The sequence below is a fragment of the Schistocerca serialis genome, chromosome 3 (genome assembly GCF_023864345.2).
Source record: "Schistocerca serialis cubense isolate TAMUIC-IGC-003099 chromosome 3, iqSchSeri2.2, whole genome shotgun sequence".
In the NCBI taxonomy this organism is placed as follows: Eukaryota; Metazoa; Arthropoda; class Insecta; order Orthoptera; family Acrididae; genus Schistocerca; species Schistocerca serialis.
In genome coordinates, this window is record NC_064640.1 from 615626687 (window position 1) to 615649537 (window position 22851).

General features: G+C 39.0%; 1 protein-coding gene across 2 annotated transcripts in view; it reads left to right on the forward strand.

Annotated features, from left to right (window-relative positions):
• Nucleotides 1-22851, forward strand: part of LOC126470498 (UPF0587 protein v1g245604) — a 134953-nt gene that overhangs the window by 46601 nt on the left and 65501 nt on the right. The window contains exon 3 of one of the 2 annotated variants that reach the window (XM_050098377.1): nt 8887-8970. The exons of the other annotated variant lie outside the window; for it this stretch is intronic. Coding sequence (XP_049954334.1) covers nt 8887-8970 — 84 coding nt within the window. The remainder of the gene's footprint in view (nt 1-8886; nt 8971-22851) is intronic. 2 annotated transcript variants of the gene reach the window in all.

Genomic DNA, 22851 nt, shown 5'->3' on the forward strand with positions numbered 1-22851 from the left:
AAACAAAACCTCAGCTTAAATGCCTTGTTATTTAAGTCCAAGAGTGGGTTCACCCTTTCACAGAACATGCAGGGAGCTCGTTGGGGTTCGTCATCATCATTCTCTGCGGACACATCTAGATGCTCATGTATTTCTAAAGTAAAAGAAAGGAAACAACGTAATTCACATTGTATAGTGTTACTGCACACAGAATTTTGTCCAACAGTGGTCCAGAATGCTTGGAAAATGGAGTATGATATGATTTCAGTGGTATGGGATAGCATGGTAATGTTATCATTATCTGTACAACCAGTAATGTATAGAAAGTAGCAACAAATTTCAAGAATTGACATGGGTTCCTGATTTTCTGCACTGCATTCCGCAACCCAACCGCCGAGCCACCAAAATTAATGAAACAGAGTTATGTGGGTAGTTTATTTCAAAATACTTAAGTTTTATTTATCAGTGAACGTGGAATTGTAACAAATTCAAGTGGCTCTGAGCGCTATGGGACTTAACTTCTGAAGTCATCAGTCCCCTAGAACTTAGAACTACTTAAACCTAACTAACCTAAGGACATCACACACATCCATGCCCGAGGCAGGATTCGAACCTGCGACCGTAGCGGTCGCGCGGTTCCAAACTGTAGTGCCTAGAACCGCTCGGCCACCCTGGCCGGCGGAATTGTAACAATTCAAAGACATATTCAGTAGTTAAAAATTTAATGTGAATTACATAGTTACTGCTACTCGTGCCAAAAGAGAATACATATAGGTGCTGTTGAATCATTATCGACTGCTGTCAAAATTCCCATAGTTAACTGTTCGCCGCAAATATTTTTGAGTTTTCTTTTCTTACTCTACTGGTAAATGCATGTAAAATGCCTTTGAACTAATTACATAAATTATGAGTTGTCTCCCAAGAGATGTTAAGAGATTATTTCAATTGGTATCTGCTAAAAATGAAAGATATGGATCATAGCACCACTAAACTGTAAACTGCCAATTGGAGCTGAACCAGACTTTGAGCCACAAATTTTCACCAGTCAGCTGTGATCCAACTTCACAGTGATATGATCCAGAATTAACATTTAATCAATGCAGATTTCCAGGTTAAGCTTGATCTAAGGTCATTTTCTGTTTTAACCTAATTTTAAATGCTTTATACAATTGGCCCTGAAAGGAGTTTTCTTATCTGCTTCCTTTACAATACCAGATTACTGTCCGACCAAGATATGTTCCTTTTTGTGCTGTATCCAAGATCTACTGGATTTCTTATGAGAGTTCTGACTTCCGATAAGCGCGAGTTCAGTTTTTCCTATATGAGTCTGTTTTCCTAGAATTCATCAACCTAAAACTTAATACACACGTGATTAGATAAGGATGGCCCCAATGCCACTTGTCGTTGACTGATGCAATTATCCTTTAAGGTGAATCCAAAAGGTACATCAATTACTTCTTCCCTTCATGAATTCCTGAAGTGGATTTTCTACCTCGTAGTCAAGATATCAGAGTTGCTCTTGAATAGATAGTCAAATAAGTACTTACCTTTGCTGTTGGTGAATGAAATTCCATTCTTGACATAAATGCAAGTTCTGGAGCTTTTCCCCCCAGTATAAATCAGCTTACTTCCAGTTCCATTGAGACCTAATACTTCCGTTGATGGGTGTATATAGGGTTCCTGAATCAGGGCCAAGAGCACCACCTTCCTAGAAGATGACGGGGCAACAGTTGGCCCTGCAGGTTTTTCTGCACCAACTTGCCACCATGATCGCTTTTGATGTCTCTAAATATCCTGATGGTAACATGCGAGAACTCTAAATACGGTTTTAGGTTCTGTTCTCGCATTGCACTCTGAGATTTTTCGCCGACTTCCACCACAAAGGGTTGGCTGTCAGATACAACCTTGATTAGCCCAAAGTTCTCTATCAAGACCTGGTTCTGTGCTTGTACTGTCTTGCACAGAGTCTTTGGGGAGCATCCTTAAGAAGTTCCGGTACCAAAATTGATACCTTTCCAGTCCTGAAAAGTTCAGCTACCTCCCTGACCAGCAGCTTCAGTCCTCCCACCGAGGTATCTTAGGCACCAAATCCTTAAACCAATCCACTGCTCGCACCCCCTCACAGAGAAATATTAGAGCACCTTTTTCCAGATAGACCCTCCTGAATTTGAATCCTGGTCTTGTCATCCTTCTCAGAGTCGTCTGAACTGTAGTTGCTCCTGCTGTGAGATGATGATGACCAGAGGATATCCCTATTTGATAACTACCACCCTGAAACATGTAAATGCAGTGCTGTGGTTCTGTTTCCTTATTTTTTGCTTCAGTTTTTTCTGGATCCAATTATCCTGAGAAGTGGGAGTATTAGCCGACTGCCTTGTTCTCTTGTTCACTGTCTTGGAGGTAGAAAGGGGTGTGTGTAACCCCCTTCATTCTGAGACAGATTTCTGCTGTAGGACTTAGGTTCAAGTCTTTTTAATTCCCTCCACTTATCTTTAGGAAGCCATCCTTTGCCTTGCTGTTCTTTTTGTTTTGCTCTCTGGGACTCACTACCTTAATGTAGCACTGACCTTGCAGGTGGAGAGGCTCGGATGTTCGTGTGACGCTGAGGGTTATTCCAGATCTAGTGCAGCTACTGACATGGTCTCCATACTGGACGGGTCTCAGTGTATGAACCAGATGTAGTGTGTCCCACAATGCCCTTTCTCTTCTACTTCAATTCCCACAGTTCTTCCCTAATTTGCCAGGTACCCCACCCAAGGTGCGATCCACGCAGCCTTGAACTCTGTGGGCCTCTGTGTTGTTAGCCTGATACATCCCCAATTCTTGCAAGATCAAAAAAGAGAAAACAGGAAACAAAACAAAAACTGAGGGACTTGACGAGCCTCCCAACACTCAAGGCTGTGGGCCCTATGATCTCACCATACTTACATGTGGATAACTTGTGTGTTTACTGCAGTTTTTCAATCATCAGTACTGTATTGATGAACACCAGTTGCAAGGTACCATCAGTCAAGTGCAGTCTTGGGCTCTCACCCATGGTTCCAGTTTTCCACTGTGAGGAAATGTTACACACTTACACTGACTTGGAATTGTTCATCCAAATCTGGAACTTTACCTTCGTAATGAACTGCTCAACGTAGTAAAGTCATAACATTTTTTTCCAACTTTTCTTTGAGGCTGGGTTGATGTGGCTGATATTCATCAGCTTAAAAATAAACTCGACACATTTCACTGTCTCAGTCCCATCTCCTGAGGTGCAGCTCCATCCTCTTGCATGTCTACACAACATTATTCGCATCCCTACTGGATTATAGGCTTCTGGCTTACAGGACAGTGGTCTTCTCAACATTACAGGCTAATGGACGTGATCTACAACTGCAGGATCTGGCTAAGATGAATCCTATGGGCAGCCTTTCTGTCAACACAGATCCATCCCTTATGGATCAGATGTCACCAATTAGTAATAAATTATGCCATATGTGGCAGGGGTAAAATACAGGGAGCAAAAGGCTGTTTACAATTTGTACAGAAACCAGATGGCAGTTATAAGAGTCGAGGGACATGAAAGGGAAGCAGTGGTTGGGAAGGGAGTAAGACAGGATTGTAGCCTCTCCCCGATGTTGTTCAATCTGTATATTGAGCAAGCAGTAAAGGAAACAAAAGAAAAATCTGGAGTAGGTATTAAAATCCATGGAGAAGAAATAAAAACTTTGAGGTTCGCCGATGACATTGTAATTCGGTCAGAGACAGCAAAGGACTTGGAAGAGCAGTTGAATGGAATGGACAGTGTCTTGAAAGGAGGATATAAGATGAACATCAACAAAAGCAAAACAAGGATAATGGAATGTAGTCTAATTAAGTCGGGTGATGCTGAGGGAATTAGATTACGAAATGAGGCACTTAAAGTAGTAAAGGAGTTTTGCTATTTGGGGAGCAAAATAACTGACTATGGTCGAAGTAGAGAGGATATAAAATGTAGGCTGGCAATAGCAAGGAAAGCTTTTCTGAAGAAGAGAAATTTGTTAACATCCAGTATTGATTTAAGTGTCAGGAAGTCATTTCTGAAAGTATTCGTATGGAGTGTAGCCATGTATGGAAGTGAAACATGGACGATAAATAGTTTGGACAAGAAGAGAATAGAAGCTTTCGAAATGTGGTGCTAAAGAAGAATGCTGAAGATTAGATGGGTAGATCACATAACTAATGAGCAAGTATTGAATAGGATTGGGGAGAAGAGAAGTTTGTGGCACAACTTGACCAGAAGAAGGGATCGGTTGGTAGGACATGTTCTGAGGCATCAAGGGATCACCAATTTAGTATTGGAGGGCAGCGTGGAGGGTAAAAATCATAGAGGGAGACCAAGAGATGAATACACTAAGCATATTCAGAAGGATGCAGGTTGCAGTAGGTACTGGGAGATGAAAAACTTGCACAGGATAGAGTAGCATGGAGAGCTGCATCAAACCAGTCTCAGGACTGAAGACCACAACAACAATAACAGTAATATGCCATATGTGACCATAGCTACTCTGAACACTCTGATCACCATATCCCTTTTGCTGACTGGGGGATTCACCTCTCACAAGGGTGTACCAAGCCTGGTGTTCTAACAGCAGTTTGTCTGGAGTCTTTTTGCTCTGACCTATACCTCTCTCCATTGAACCCTTTCATCAGGTTACCTGTTGTGAAAACCCTTCCCCTCCACTGTGGTGTGTACCTCATCCAAAGATCCCACTGGATATTTCCATTGCACAAAAATAAATGTTAGATTCCCTCAATGTTTCGGTGTTTGTTCTCTCAGTTCTTGGTGACAGTCATCTATATTGAAAGCTCAGAGAATGCCGATCACATTTGCTATACGTGGACACATTTCGGGTTCATGAATAATGCACACAACATCGTTTTCTTCTCCTCGATGCCTTTAGCCTTCAGTTATTAAAAGGAAAAATGTACTGATGGCCTTCATGTGTAGTCTCTTTTGACCCCACTAAAAATTAATTAATTAATTAATCAAGCTATATGCTTGGAATGCAGTAGTGTTTTTACAGCAGAATTAGTGGCCATTATCCAAGCCCTTCATTATATTTGTACTTGCATTTGCGAAAATTTCCTATCTGTAGTGACACTCCGAGCAGCCTGCAGGCCATAAGCCAATGGTATCTTGAGAACTCGTGTAGTTTTGACCGAATATTATCTTCTTTCCTACTTACATGTCTACATGTTACTACAAGCTCAGTTGTATTAATCTCCCCCCCCCCCCCCTCCTCCCCCCATGTAGGGATTCTGGGACATGTCTTTTAGATCAGTTAGGGAAGGAAGATACTGAGATGGAAATTGTGGAGATGAGGATACCGGGAGCTGACGTGGTTGACTCACTATGGCCGCTACAAACAAGCTAGGTACCATAAAAGGATTTTTAATTGCATGGTTATCTTCCCTTTGCTATTCTGGAAGGGAATCTACTGGCATCGTGGTGCCCCTCTTGTTGCTGACCCACATCCTGTTAGTGCCCCAACTTCACTGATTTGCTGCAAACACTGCAGCTTGACAACTCTTTGTCTTTACTTTTAGGCAGTGATGTTCAAGTGGCAGATCTGATATGTTTTATTTGAGAGAGTTGTTTATATGAACTCATTCAAAGCTTGCCACCATGGTCTCTTTTCCTTTTTTCCTCATTCTGTGATGTGAACATTCAGCCAGTATCATACTATGACTGCCAGACAGGTGCAGAAGTTAAAACTCTTGCCACAGACTAAATGAGGGCGTGGGGGTTCTCTAACTGTTTCAGACCAGCACATCTTTCTTTATCTTTTGATATTTTCTTTCCTTCTCTCTACTTTTTACCAGGTTCTCTGCTTCAGATGATGCCCCAAAGATCAAATTGGCAGGCCATCATTTTCTTCTCCTCGAAGCCTTTAGCCTTCAATTATTAAAAGGAAAAACGTACTGATGGCCTTCATGTGTAGTGTCTTTTGACCCCACTAAAAATTAATTAATTAATCAAGCTATATGCTTGGAATGCACCCCTGTTGCAGATGCCATTTTTAAGGCTATGCATAGCAGTGCCACCTGTCGAAACTTGATGAAACCATAGGAGCTGAAGTAGTAATATTCCATGATGTCCCACAACAAATTATTCTTTTTTCAATCAAAATTAGCATAGAAAAAAATTGTTGCATCTTTTATTGAACACCCCTCATAGTCAAGTTTGGTCTGCTCCCATAGTAGTTATAAGTAAGTTGCTGGCATTTAGTTTGCTTCTGGGTAGTTTGCCAACCATGTAAATTCATTTTAATATATGGGTGGATCATACTTTCTTCTCTTTTTTAGCATGTTTTACGCACACACACAATTTCTGATTCTAGCAAATAATTTTAATATCGTGTTACCTGTTAATAAAAAGTACAGCTTTCATCAACCCAAAGTTTGGTTGTAATGCCACAGTGCTTTACTAGATGTGATCGTATTGGAAATGGTATTCCTTAGCCTTCCTCCAGCTCTTGAGCTGTCTAACCCAGCCAGGTACAGGGAGACATACAGTTGAAGGTTGAGTCCAAACCACAGTGCAACTCAACATTTTCATATTAAGAAATAACTGCCAGAAGTGAAAGAAGTGATACATGACAAAATCCTAGGAATATCTGGGAACTGAACCAGAGACCTTTGGATCGATAATGTGACACTTAACCACTGGCCCACCAAACCTTAGTTTTTCTGTTTAAACCTGTCTCACTCAAAAACAAAAAAAACACACACACACACACACACACACACACACACACACACACACACAGTTTCTCTGTTTAAACCTGTCTCACTCAAAAACAAAACACACACACACACACACACACACACACACACACATATATTCGGGCCACCCAGAAATCAAGTTTTCTTTTCTATTTTAGTAAACATTCTTATTCTTTCTACTGGTGAATGTGAGGTTCGGTCTGTGACAAAGTTTCCCAGTGCACAAAATGTAGTGCTGATTGAAATTTATCAGCAGCTGTGTCAATTGTTCTGGTAAATGTAGTGAATAAACGAACAATACATCACTGGTGTAGGCAATTTTCTGTAGGTTGTCAGTGTCCACTTGAAAAGAGCTGTGGATGACTGTCCCTCATCAATGACGACCTTGCGAAGCTGGTGTGACAGCATTTTATGAAGAATGCTCACTCCACTAATATGGATGTTGTCAGCCTTTTTGTGCAGGTATTGTGGTCCTTGTTAGATGAACCTGTCCCTAAGGTGCCAGATGACGCCAGTGATTTCATCAACAGGATTGTCATGGGTGATGAGGTGTTGGTTGCTCACTTTATGCCAAAAACATAGAGGCAGTTGATGCCTTGGTGTCACAGTGGGTCTCCAGTTAACATGAAGTTCAAATAGACTGTCAGTGTGGAAAGTGATATGTCTGGTGCTCTGGGACAGGAAGGGCATTTTGCTCATTGCCTTCTGCCCAGTGTTGAAACAGTGAACAATAACCATTTTGCAAAACATTGTGGAAATTGCAGTGGGCTATTCAGAATGGGAGGCATGGGATGCTCAGTGCAGATGTTGTGTTGATCCACGACAATGCTCGCCTACATACAGCTCGACACGCGACAGTTGTCCTAAAGAAGTTTGTCTGGGAGCTGTCCGATTATCTACCATACAGTCCTGATATTGATCCCAGCATTTCCATCTTTCCTTGCACCTCAAGGACTTCTGTCCTCTTTGTCAGCATTTTTGCAATGCCAAAGAGATGGAAACATCTGTGAAACATTGGTTCCATTCCTAGTCAGCAGACTTCAAACAGGAATATGAAAGTTGATCCCACAATGACAAATGTCTTAGATCTGCTGGTGATTGTGTTAAGAGAATATCTCAAATATGCTATATCTGTTGCCAGTGAAGTTTTACTTGTAGCTAGGTTGGAAACTTAATTTCTCTATGACCCTCATATATGCTGGTAGGTGAGAGGGAGATTTTCACTTTATGACAGTGTCTCAAGTGAAAAAGGACCAACAGGAATAATAAGGAAATAGCTTACATTCACCATAATTCTGGATCAAGAATGTCTTACAATGATAGGATGAGAAGAAACATGTCCATCTGGGAAGGGTGTAATGGTGTCTCTTTAGAGGTGACTTTCCATTAAGGCTGCCACTACTCTACCTGCTCACTTACTGTCATCACAGTTTTCCGGCCTAATCATAGTTTTGAATTGTGAACCAAAGAACCTCAGAAACTGTAAATTCAAGAATGAAATTACAGTGAAATCCAGACTGTTAGCTGCTTACAGGTGTTGATAAATATCAACGTGGGCAGTTGAAAATGTATACCTCAACTGGCACTCAAACCCAGGATCTCTTGCTTGCATGGCAGATGCTCTACCCAAATGAGCTATCAAGGCCACAGAGGATAGTGCGACTGCAGGGACTTATCTCTGGCATGCTCCCCATGAGACCCACATCTCCAACTTACTGTCCACTATACTCGTTACTTGCAGCAGTCGGTCTACCGATTCCCATAAGAGTTTGAGCAATGTAAGTGGATCCACACTGAGAAATATCGTTGGCCAGTAAGCCTTATCTATATGAAGATGGTATCTACTTTATATTCTGTCAACTTGTTGTGTTTCAGAGATTGGTAATTTGGTGCTTTTCAAATATATACATAAAATTTAATTCTTGAATTGCGTGTATTTGTTCATAGTAAGGTACTCTGTGTCGGGGTTTTAAACAAGTGGGAATTTTCTATATGAAAGCTCACAAAATTGTAGAGATGGTAGTGCAGTAATCAGTTTCCTTTTATTAAGAAAGAAAAACAGTGTTAAGTTCTAAGATATTAATGTTAAAAAAATTTTCTTCATTGTGATATAACAACAGTACCTAGCCTTATTCTAATAAATTTTATTTTTTGCAGAGATTTAGTATATACGTTAAAGCTGAAACTGAGAATGTGGAGACTTTGTTCTTCAATCCTGATGAGTATGTCTGGAATATAATGGTAAGTTTTTTTAAATATCTACACATCAATTATAGTTTACTTTGTAGAAGACCAGGGAATCAACATGTGTTTACTTGGTGTATCATAATTGAAAGTCCTGTGTGAAATATAAATAATGGAAGGAGTAAAGGAAACAACTTTTGATAGGATAGGATATGCCTTTGACAAGACTGGAATAGAATGTGCTTGATGGGAACGTAGGACAGATTTCACACTTATGTTGTCCACAGAAATATGACTCATGTGGCAAGAAGTTAGGTTAGGTTTGGCATAAGAATGGACCAGGATATTTCTTAGATTGGGTGGATTACAGAATAACACTTTGGAAAAAGTGGGAAGTTTAGTGGTAAGGATGTTCCTCACTTTCAGGTATGAATATAGGTATTCGAAGCCCTAGTGAAGGATACCCCACTCTGGAGTTACACGGATAATGAGGGGAGGTGCTGCTTTGCTGCTGATTTATGGAGCTGGAGATACGATGAGGGGCATGTGTGAATATGGCATGGGAGATCTGTTTGGGGACAAGGTTTCAAGGGTAATGCCTGTTTGTGATGACCTTCAGCATACCGGGTCAGGATTTTGCTTGTCATATCGCATGTGCAGTATATAGTGGCCAGATGATATGGGAGAAACTTTGAAGTGTGGAAGGGATGGCCACTATCAAAATGGAGGCACTGTTGATGAAGTGTGGAAGGGATGGCCACTATCAACATGGAGGCACTGTTGATGGTCAGTGAGCTAGATGTGGCAGTGATATTTATGGAATCATCAGTGAGGTATCGGTCATTGTTCAGGGAGGTGACCCACAGGGCTGAGGAGGACTGCGTAAAGTGAGTGGAGGAGAAGGTGTTGAGGCTGTCGAGGAATGAAAGTCTCTTGGCCCTGCTTCCATATCATGAAGAAATCATTGTATCTGAACCATACAAGGGACTTAGGATAATGGGTGGGTAGGAAGGTATCTTCTAGATGGCCTACAAATAGGTTGCAATGCTTGTTCGCATGGCAGTGCCATGGGTTTGTTTGTGTATCTTCCCCTCAACATAGAAGCAGTTAGAAGTAAGAAAGTAGTGTGCCAGGTGTATAAGGGAGGAGGTGGTGGCTTAGGAGTTGGTAGAATGTTGGGAGAGATTGTGTTAGAGAACAGCAAGCACATAGGTATCTGGGATGTTGATGTGTATGGAAGGATCAACACTGAGGTGTCAGATGGTAATAGGAATGATTGAGAGGCAATCATGGAAGTGGTTTGTCTATGGGAAGCCAGGCTGAAGGCAAGGAGTTAAAGGTCTGATAAAAAGAGAACCAATATTCTTTCCATAGAAGCACAGTACTCAACTACAATGGAGCATCCAGGATGGCTTGTATGTGGAAGAGTCAGACGTTGATGGATACTTTCTGTTAGGTAATCACAACAGTTCAGTCAGTCAGTGATGAATCCTTTGTCTGCAGAGAGGATGACAAAATCAGGGTCTGTCTTTAGATTGTTAATGGCTTTTCTTTCTTTAAAAAAGAGGTTTATGTTTCTGGGAAAGGATTTAGGAAGGAGGATGAGGCCACATTGTAGGTAAGGAATTCCTATAAGGTAACCAGGAAGTGTGGAGGATCACAAGTGGGTTGAGTTATTAACTTAGAGAGCAAGTCTTAACCTTGGCTTTTTGTCAATTTTTGTTGGAGATTTTGGTGGTTTGATGGTGAGGTCTTTGGTTAAGTGTGTCCTATTTTTATCCCACCACAGGCATATCCTACCCTATCAGAGGCAATGCCACATCTGAAAGCAATCACATCATATACCACCTCAATTGTAACTTTTGCTCAACCTTTCATATAAACCTGAAAGAATAACTACTGTCAAAATGGAGTCAAGAGCAGAGTTGGCCACCCTGTCGTAGAGCATAATATGCATAAGTTCAGTGTCCTCCTTCTCCTCCTAGACTATTCCTCAATGCTATTGTCCGCAGCTCATGCTCTCACGGTCGCATTCTTGCTTCCTGAACACGGGGTCCTGGGTTCGATTCCCGGTGGGGTCAGGGATTTTCACCTGCCTCGAGATGAGTTGGTGTTCGTGTTGTCCTCATCCTTTCATAATCATTCCTGAAAGTGGCGAGTTTGGACTGAGCAAAGGTTGGGAATTTGTACGGGAGCTGATAACCGCGCAGTTGAGTGCCCCACAAATCAGTCATCATCATCATCATCATCCATGCTATTGTCTGTTACTTGCAACTCCCGTGGTAGTCTACTTGAATGTGGAAGTTGCAAAAATGTGATGAAAAAAATTATAACATCAATTATTCCCTAATTTTGTAGGGTTTTTGACACTGTTCATATGACATTAGCAAAATGAATGGTACGAGGGTGAGTTAAATGAAAACCTTAAATACTTTTTTAAATATTATTTATTGTGCAGAAGTGGTACAAAGCTGTGAACAAATATAATCTGTGTCTGCCAAGAAACATTTAAGAGGAAATCTATGGAGAAATACATGGTGTGATTCCTCTCATGGCACTAAGAGAAGAACCAGTTTTTCTGATAAGTTTGGAAGATCGCAGCTGGGAAGAAACCCAAAGCAATGAATATAGTGGTGAATGACCCCTGAAAAGATGGGCTAATTTCACCCAGAACTGCAAATAATAAATCAAGAGTACTAGTAATTACAGACCTATTGCTTTTAGTTACAATTAAATGTATTTTGACAGTTAATGGTATTACTAAGACTTCAAGCATTAATATTTTAAGAAGTTGATATGCTGTCCTATGTAGCTCTGTGTAAACTGCTTCTGAATGACATGGCTGAAAATAGACTAATTGTATTGTGGTTTGAGAGATATAATTGGAGCAAGGAAGCATGAAAATGGTGTTCTTCCTTGATGGAAAGCAGTCTCAAACCTGAGCCAAGGCAGTATTTGAAGAGTAGATATATACCAACAGTCAAGTTTCTACTATTTCTTTCCTTTAGTCATGTGTCTCTTTTTAATGTTGTCACATTTTTAAGTTTTTGCATCTTTTTCACCCTTTTTTGCTATTTTGGGAAGAAAATAAGTTATTTACTTTTGTTTCCAAGTTTCTGTACTTGTGTTCATTCATTTAACTTTTTGAAATACTCCAGTGAAGAAAGTAGTTAAAATCTAACATTGCAGGCCTTCTGATAGTGTTCCTTTTTGATTTTTGAGGGTTTTTTATATTTTGTGCAACTGTTGTTATTCTCAAACAACAATGGAAATTACTGTACGAATAATATTTAAAATAAAGGAAAGGCAACCACTAACCTATAGCTGACTGATGCGTGGCACATAGAAATATGCAACAGAAAACAGTATTTATGATCTCTTCCAAGTTCTTGTTCTTGCTCTTTTTCTAGTGGAAGTACACACATTTACACTCTCTGCTACACAGATACACTCAGACCATGGCCACCGGTATGTATATTTGGGAGTGTGTGGTTGTGTGCACACATGTATACTTTTACTAAAGAAAGAGCAACAGCACAAAAATATTATAAACACTGTTTCTGTTGTGTGTTTCTATGCACCTCACATCAGTCAGCTATAGGTGAGTGGTTGCCTTTCCTTTATTTTTGTGTTGTTCCTTTATCTGCTTCTATTTTTTTTTTTTTTTTAGAGATTCTAGTTTTGCTGTGGTTATAAAACTGCTGCTGTTATACTCTGTTCTGTTTTGAAAATGAAACTTTTTGTGGTGGGGAAACTACAAATTCTTTAGTAACTGGTACCTGAATTTATGCCTAAATGTCGATGATCAATCTGTGTGCTTGAAATATGTGTAAAGTTGGCAGAATGTCACGCCAACCGTGTTCTAATTAAACAATGTAAAACCTTCATATATTTTAGCTACAAAGTTTTTAAGAAACCTATGACGAAATAAATTATGTCCTGTTCCTCCATCCATCTAACATTAACAGTAGGTTTTGTAAGAAATTATAGTATGTTCCATAATTGTAAAACGAGTGCATAACTCCATGCTAACTAGTACAGTCACTGGATTGCAATGGCTCTGTACTCAGAGCAAAAATAATATCTGTAATCCATTTATGCACCAAAACGACTACCAGTATCGTGTAAACACTAGTTCACTGCTGTTGTTTAGTGCAAAAGTTACTAGTGATGGTGGAACGAACATATGTATGTACAGACCTTGCTGTTTTACGATGTATGGACATACATACTACTTAGCAGCATTACAAATGTATATAACAGCAAATGATGACACACAAATCTGTCAGCTTGTATAAAGTAGATATGGCTTAAAGCCAAAACAAGTAAGTAAACATTGTTACATAGCTGCAGATTTCGTTTTGTGTAATCAGCACACAAAGATTTTTGTGAAATATTGTATAAATATTTTGTATTTCAGCTGCACTTGTTATGGCCTAATGCCAAAATTGCAATAGTGGAAATAAAAAGTTTGACAGTCACTGGTGTAAACATGTCTTTGAAGTAATGCAACACATTTCTTTCTGAAAGCAAGTGAGTTTTATTCAGGATTACAACACATCATATTATTCCCCACTTATTTGGCTACAAAACCCTATTTTTAATCTGTGTTCAGTGTGGTGGCCTTATGCCAGCTTACTGGGAAGGCCTGTATGTCCACATGGGAACAGTCTACTGGTCAACATTGGAGCCAATATCTTACTGCATTAATAACCTCCCCATTATCCACGTATTACTTCTCACGGAGTGCAACCATCATTGGCATTGGAGGAAGCGAGCTCCAGGCTGTAGAGAGGATGAGAAAGAACAGTCCAGTGAAGTTTTGTGAGCTCTTCCCGAATGTACAGACTTGTGTAAGGCCTTGCATTGCCAAGGAGAAACAGACATTTGTTTGCATTTTTGTGGTGACAAATACGCTGAAGTCATTCTTCAGTTTTCTGAGGGTAGCACAATGCACTTCACAAATGAGAGTGCCCACACATTCCACATTGTAGGAGTCACAGCTGTGCCAGGTGGGGTTGGCCGGTACACATGAGATCAGACAAGTTTGCACGGCCTTGTTGCGATGATGGCAGGTGCTTCCCCCAATGATTCACCATGCTTTTGTTCACTGCCAGGTCTCTGTAGACATTCTGTAGGTGCCTGTGAATATCTGCTATGCTACAGTTCTCCAACATAAGAAACTTGGTGACAGCTCTCTGCTTGGTAAACACCTCCATTAAAGACACCATTTTGAAGGCTACGTATAGTGCTGCCACCTGTCGGAAACTATTGGGGCTGAAGCGGGAATATTCCACCATGTCCCGCAGCAGATTCTACATTTTTCAACCAAAATTGGCTGAGAAAAAGATGTGTTGCATTACTTATTGAGTGCCCCTCTTACAATAAACAGAAAAAAGCATAATTCATAAACTGTTCTAACTACATACAATATGTACTATATATAGAAAATAATGGAGAATGTATCATTGAAACCTCATTATAGTGAGCAACCAGTCAAATGCAGTGTGAACACACAGTTTCATCAAACGTACTGTTCACTCTGTGACACGACATTTAAAGACAGAAGCTAGCATCCATTTGCAACAGTGGTCAATGGCACATGCATTTACATTTAATTCAGGAGGACGACGGTTCAATCCCGTCTCCGGCCATCCTGATTTAGGTTTTCCGTGATTTCCCTAAATCGTTTCAGGCAAATGCTGGGATGGTTCCTTTGAAAGGGCACGACCGATTTCCTTCCCAATCCTTCCCTAACCTGAGCTTGCGCTCCGTCTCTAATGACGTCGTTGTCGACGGGACGTTAAACACTATTAACCACCACCACCGCCACCATTTACATTTAAGTTTGTCATATCAAATGGAATTAAACATAATATTCAATAAAGAGTGTTAAAAACTGAAGTTATGGGTGATGTCAGCAACTGAGTGGTCATAAAATATGGGAAGAGTATTGGAGAAGGTAAATAACTTAGTCTAAATGAGCAGGCAGGAAGCATAACTAAAGGTTAAAGGTGTACATCAATAAATTGTGAAATCACTTTGAAAAATATAAGATGCAAGGTAAAAAAGACAGTGGGAACATTGCAGTGCCAACAAGTTCACAGTGGCCAGTAGGATTCAGTTTCTTCAGGCATGTTCTAATTTCCTAGTGTCCTTCTCAGTTACTGATGATGTTTCGTGGAAGAGTGAATGTGGGCCATGAAGAAGCGGTCTCAGTGTCCTTTCAGTTTTGTATGAGAGAATATGATTTCTGATCACTCTTATTTCTGTATTCTGCTGCATAACAATTCAACACATATCAACATTTTATCTCATTAAAGCAACTTCTCAGAATGTTAATAATTCTGACAAAAATTCACACTGTTGATTTAAAATCTGTTGTGGAGAGCTCTTTTCATTGCTGAAGATTTCCACTATCTCTAGCAAGTCAAGTAGTCTTCAATTGATTGCCACATATAGCACTTCCATATTCTGTTTTATGTCTATATGCTTCAATTCAGGAGCTTGTTGTGTTTTGGTCCAATGTTATTGAGAGAGAGATTCTCAAGGTAGTGTTTACTTGAAAGCCTATTCTAAGATTTTATTTTTTGAAACAGTGCTTAACTTTTTGTGGCATTTTACCAGTATACATCATAGCAACATGCTTAGTTTTTGTTTTTTGGTTCCCATTTGTGAAATATTTACCTCAACTTTTTCATTGTGATTCATTTATTTTTTGAAATATTTCTGTAAGTGTTGGTGACAGTGGAGATTTTGTGATGGTTCACTACAGCTATTTGTTTCAGTATAGCAAGTTCTTTATTTAATTTTGTTGTAAAGGTGGGCATGCTAGGTGGCAAATCGTGGAGCTGACAGATGTTCATTTGTAGTGCTGAAGATGCCATGAATGGGCATTTATGATAACACTGGTGCATGTGGGTTTTATGTAAAATCTGAAAACATTTATTTTTTTGGTTACAACCAGGTACAGGCTTTTAACAGTTACCACGCTCTTGTTCAAGAGTGAAGTTGATTTTAGGGTGCATAGAGCTCAAAGAGTGTGTAATGTTATCTATGTCTGCTTCATTGCCTTTAAAAAGGAGAATTGCATTATCTATATATTCTCTATTATAAACAGGTTTCCTTTTTAAATTATGCTAGCAGTTTTGAAAAACTCTCTTCTCCAGATAGCTGATGACTATTTCTGCTATTGTGCTGCTAAACTGTTTCCCGTTGTGAGACCCTCTTTCTTCTGATAGTTTTTTCCCATTATAGGTAAAATAATTGAAAGATAAAACCAGTTTTAAAATCTTAACTAGTTCAATTATTTCTTCACTATTCTTTTTCTGTGTGTTGATGGATTTCTTTTTATAATTTGAATAGTTTTTTGACTGGTACATTTTTGTAAAATTAGCAATGCGCAAAGATGCTAACATTGCATCATTTTGAATTTTATGTTCTCCATTGATTTAGCAAACTTAAAGCTGTTTTCTTTCTTTTATGCTGAAAGATGGCTGATATGTGTGTTTACTTTTTAGCTTGTTTTTCAAAAGCCTGTTAAGTTTATAACATGGATATGTGATGTTATTCACTATATGATGAACAGATTTCTCTGGATTATGGATTTAAATATGAAACTTCCAGTCTGGAATCTGAAGGTTCATTACTGGAGTATCCAAATTTTCAGATTATGAAAGTAAAATGTTTGTTCTAGCTAAGTTTTTCTTAAATCATTGTTTAATATTTGTTTCGGATCTCTTTTAACTTCAATAATGCCATTTTCAATGAACATTTTTATGTTTTCTGTGTGTATTTACTATCATAAACAATAAGTCATGTTGCCTTCCTTGGCTATAGTGTTGATAGCTTTCTCTCTTCCTAGATTTTTATTAGGATTATTTAATGTGTACATATAGTTATTTCTCAAGATGTTCATGTTGTGTTGTACTGTTTAGAATGTTTTTAACTTTGACTGCTGTTTTAGTTAAATTTATTCACCTTTGATCCATCTGTGGCAACTTTTGTTTCTGATGATATCACTCTTTGTTTCTATACAGTTGGGGAGTGCTAATATATTGAAGACATTGACAGTGTCTGATAATTGCTCATTAATTTAATTTTTGTAACATTAACAACTCTGTCATTAAACTGATATTGATTGGTGTCATATTCATAAATTTTTTCCATTATTTGTCTAATAAAAAACTTTTGGTCAGAAGTGCTTCTATTTGGCTGAAAACTACCTTGGTATTTCCTGAGGATATTTTCAGCACATTTTTTTATCCTTTCATTCAGCGCCCTGGAAAGTATCTTGTAGGCTGTATTCAATAAAGTTATGCCTATATAATTTTCACAAGGTAAGTCTTCTCCTTTGTTACACGTAGGGCATATTATTCCAGTTTTCCAGCTCGCAGGCATCCTTTCATTTTCCCACACTTTACTTATTAATGCATGTATTTCACATATTATGGGATGACTGCCGAATTTTATAAGTTTTGAACCTACCTCATCTTCACCAGGGGCACAGTTATTTTTCAATTTATGTAACCCCAACTCCACCTCCTGCATTGTTGGTCTTGTTGCTTCTTCTTTCATCTTCTCTTGCCTCTATATTCTTCTCCTTTTCTTGTGGATTTTCTGAATCCATGTCTGAGCTGGTATTGAGCACATCTTCAGAATATTCTGTCCCTCTCTGGAATATTTTTTGTTTGTCTCTGATTACCTTTACCATTTCTAATTTTACATGCATTTTGTGATAGTTGAACATTTTTTTTCTCATCTCTCCTATTGCACAATAATTTTTTCTCATTTCATTCTGTTCCTTTAGTTCTTCTATTTCTTGAAATTTTGCTTCCAGCTGTTTATTTATCTTTTTCTTACGTATCCAGTGAGCATTAGGCATTAATACTTTATACACATCCACATTTCTTCTTGTCTCTCTCAATAACATTCTCTGTCTTTCTGCTTTATATGTTCTGTTGCTAATCTACATTCATCATCAATACCTTTCCTTTCTTATCACAGTTACTTCTTCTGCTGCCTCTTTTGCCACTCTCTGGATCCTGTTTCATCTAACCTGATTTCCCACTGTTTCCTTGCTTTTTAATTTTTATAGCCTTTCTCAGCTTTTGCAGCATAGTGGTTTGAATCACAGTTTGGATCCCCACAGCTCTATGTATTTATGACTGATGTGGCACTAACACATGATGTATTTGGTTCACTACTCCACTTATACTTGACATCCATGTTCCAAGATGAATTCTGTTACGTGGAAAACAGGTACTCAAGATGACTACATTATTTCTAGCAGAAAACTGACATATCTTCACTCTTGGTTCTTTCTTCTTGTAATATGTATCTCTCTGAGACTCTTCCACATTCATTTTGCCCAAAATGTGCATTAAAGTGTCCGAAAACTGGCAGTAGGTTGTAGTTTCATACTTTGCTACTTGTACTTATTAAGGTCTTCATAAGTCTTCTTTTATTCCTTCTTCTACTACCTCTGTCGGTGTGTAAGCTGTTATTATATTCCCGAATATTCCATTTATTCTCTGTCTGTTGAGTCTTTCCTTGATAGGTTTAAACTTCAAAATAATCTCTTTTATTGTTATAGATTGACATATTTTTCTTTCTGGCCCACTATAGAGATAAGAATACAGAGGTGTATCTATCTGTCCTTGCACTTGCCATCTCACTTCTTGTAGTGTCACAATAGTGTACATAAAGTTCATGATCTCTTCAGCTATTTCTCCCATTTGTCTAGGTTTCAACATTGTTTGTATATTGCTTGTTGTTATAGCCAACCTTATGTCCTCTCTCTATGCCGAAGTCACATTCTGTATGTTCCACCCATTATCCGAGGCTGCTGTTGTGGTTCCATAATATGATTTTTTTTTTTTTTTTGCTGTTTGGGGTTGTCTAACTTTTCCTTCAGTTATTACTACAGACTGATAAACTTATACAACTGGTAAATTTGAGTCACTGTAAATTCTTTTACATACAAAAATTAAATAATAGCATGCATATTACAAATGGTGGGAGCAATGATTTTTTAAAGTCATGTGTCGTACTGCTGCTGACTCAAAACTGTTTCTTCATAAAAAATCAATAGATGACACTGCACTCGTTCATATTTCCAGGAAATTAAAATGCCCAGACAGAGAAAGGTGTAGCCTATGATATATATACTGAGGGTGTAGCCTATGATATATATACTGAAGAGCCAAAGAAACAGGTGCACCTGCGCCTAATATTGTGTAGGACCCCCGCAAGCATGTGGAAGTGCCACAGTATGACATGGCATGGACTTGACTAATGTCTGTAGTAGTGCCGAAGGGAATTGACACCATGAATCTTGCGGGGCTGTCCATAAATCTGTAAGAGTACAGCAGGGTGGAGATCTGTTCTGAACAGCACATTGCAAGGCATCCCAGAATGCTCAATACTGTTCATGTGTGGGAAGTTGAGAGCCCAGCAGAAGAGTTTAAACTTGGAAGTCTGTTCCTGGAGCCACTCTGTAGCGATTAGGGTCATGTGGAGTGTTGCACTGTCCTGCTGGAATTGCCCAAGTCTGTCAGAATTCGCAATGGACAGGAATGGATGCAGGTGATCAGACAGGATGCTTACTTATGTCTCACTTGTCAGTCATATCTAGATGTATCAGTGGTCCCATATCACACCAGTTGCACATTCCCCACACCATTTCAGAGCCTCCACCAGCTTGAACAGTCCACTGCTGACATGCAGGGTCCATGGATTCATGAGGTTGTGTCCATACCTCCACACATCCATCCGCTCGATAAAATTTGAAACTAGACTTGTCCAGGCAACATGTTTCCAACCATCAACAGTTCAGTGTCGGTGTTGACAGGCCCCGGCGAGGCATAAAGCTTTGTGTCATGCAGTCATCAAGGGTACACGAGTGGGCCTTCGGCTCTGAAAGCCCATATTGATCATGTTTTGTTGAATGGTTTTCGTGCTGACACTTGCTAATGGCCCAGCATTGAAATCTGCAGCAGTTTGTGGAAGCGTAGCACTTCTGTTACGTTGAACGATTCTCTTCAGTTGTTGCTGATCCCATTCTTGCAGGCTGTTTTTCTGGCTGTAGTGCTGTCGGAGATTTGATGTTTTACCACATCCCTGATATTCATGGTATTTGTGAAACCTCACTTCATCGCTACCTTGTGAGATGCTGTCCCATTGCATGTGTGCCGACTATAACACCACATTCAAATTCACTTAAATTTTGATAATCTGCCATTTTATCAGCAGTAACTGATCTAATGACTGCGCCAGACTCTTGTTGTCTTATGTAGGCGTTGCTGACTGCAGTGCTGTATTCTGCGTGTTTACATCTCTCTGTATTTGAATACACATGCCTATACCAGTTTCTTTGGCGCTTCAGTGTAGATTGCCAACACACTGCTGTGTTTGGGCATTCCGATATCCTCTGACTTACAGTTCATATTATACCTTGCATTTATTTTAGACAACATTGCTCTGCAGTGTTATAAGTTAAGGTGCTCTAAACTTGGTATGTAGCTGTGCTCAACTGAAGCTTCATTGGCTCAGATTCCATTGTTATAAAATTTTTCTTTTGTTAGTCTTTTTCCAGTATAGTAAAATAACAGTGGGTTGTAGTTAACATTCATTGGATTTTAAATTAGTATCATCTTAACTTGTTTAATCTTCAGCAATACTATCAATAATCACTTCAATCTGAGACACCAATAGAACTGGAAATTGCTACACCCAAAACAGGGCACTAATGGGCAGGCCACAAGCAATTCTACAGCCATCTTATATGCTGATTCAAGCATTTAAGGCTAGCATTAAACAGCATCTGTCGGTATGTTACCTCCAGTGGATGCAAAGTGTTTGTCAGCCCACACAAATCACATATTGCATGAATGGACCATTAATATTTGTTTTGGACTTCAGCTTTCTCCCCACTGACTCTTTAGTATATAGTTCGGTGGGATCGCAGCCTGCTTGCAATGACAGCATTAGGACTTTTAGATATTTCCTTGCTGCAAACTGTATCAAAGCTTATGAAATAATAAATGTTGGAATACCATTGGAAAAAAAAATTGTAGACATGGACAAGAAAACGTACTGTAGCACACACGAAGGAAGACATGGAAGCATCAGTTACAGACTTGTTGACACTAATACACCACCACACCGCTTGGCACAGCAGGAAACTGGAAAAGAGAAAATGTTTCAGTTACTGCAGTATTGGAAACAAGCATCAGAAGCCATAGCAATACTACAGTTGCAATCTGCGGCATTACAGTCATCACCTCCAGAATTTTTGTGATTCCAATCAGCAAAAGAGCATTGGCAATAATACATAAAGCAATAGAACTGGTATGTCTCCTCTGAATCAGCAGGCAACTTTTTCTCACCCCATCTTGTGGTATTTTCCTGATGTGTATTGGTTCTTAGGAATCTTGCCCCATAAGTAAGACACTGTGTCATAAGCTTTTCAAGAAATTTGGTATGTTAGGTTCTTATTTTTGAAAAGGTCTTGTGTGGTAGTATCCTGGCTGAAATTTTATTAATCATGACAACAGCCATATAATGTGTAGTGAGTCCACATGTGAGAAATGTGAAGTGCCATGCACTGCCTCATTATTATGTTGTTTAGTTTTGCAGAAACCCATGACCACAAAGTCCAGTGTTAAAATGAACAGATTCATAAGTAAGCACTGGACATACAGTTGCAACAACCAATTGAAATTGCAGCTGTAAATACAGAAACAAACTGCCAAAACTCACTATCATCAGAAATGAGAGATCCTGTGTTTCAAATAATGCAGCATCATAATTCATGATAGGAGATGAGATTAGTTGTAGCTCATATGTGAAATGACCCTCTTGTCCCAGGTGGAAGTATTTGGATGTCTTCTCTTCATTAACTGTTGTCATTTTTTTGTTTTTTCTTAACTTAAGTATATTGCCAGAAAAGCTTATTTAGGAGATGCTGTTCTTCTTTCTTTGGCACTATCAGCAATTACATTGTAAACATCAAGTAGATAACACTTTTATTTCTTTAGATTATTGTAGTGTTGAAAACAGTGTTTCTTAAGAATGCTTTCATTAGCAGTACCCCCAAAACAGAACACCACAAATGAAAAGACAACACAGCACTAATTTCAAAATGTAGACACCCACAGAAATTTCATCACCCACAAGTAACACACAATTTCAAATCAGGAAAGTCTACTGTGCAGAGAGACCATGCACAGTGACTAAAAAGCAATCTGAAAAAGCCATGAACAAATTGGGACCAGTGAACATGTTCATTGCTAACATTAAAGAAACAGCACTTGTCACTAGAGCATGTAAAAAGAAACAAAAACTGCCAGTAGTAATGTCATCCTGAAGGAGAACATCCTTTCAGTGTATAATAAACATGTGATAACTATGAATTACTTGCAGTGATTATTATATAACCACCATTGATGCTTTGTTGATGAAAGCAAATGTGTCTGATGAATTGCTTTTCAACTTACAGTACACTTAAGACAAGCCAAAACGATAATATGAAGTTCACCAAGCTGGACATTGGGCAGATTTTTTATGCAGCGCATCACAGGAGGTGTAGTTTGTTTTTAATTTAGCTCCTGATGGTTTCATACTAATGATTCCTCTAGGCCAGTGGTTTTCAAACTTTTTCAGTCCATGGTTCCCTTGACATGAATATAAACACCAGTGGCTCCTTTCACAGATGACACCCAACTTGAAATATGGGGGTAAATAAACTTAAGTTTAGAAAAATGTGAATGAGAGTAGTTATTTGTTTATTAGCTGTTGACAGAACACATTTTAATATTATTACATCTTATACTTGCAACAAAATCAATGGGAAGAATGAGCTTGCTTCTTCATCATCAGTTTCTCAAATTTCAACCCAAGATTGGAAATTGCAACTTATATATTTTTGGCACATTC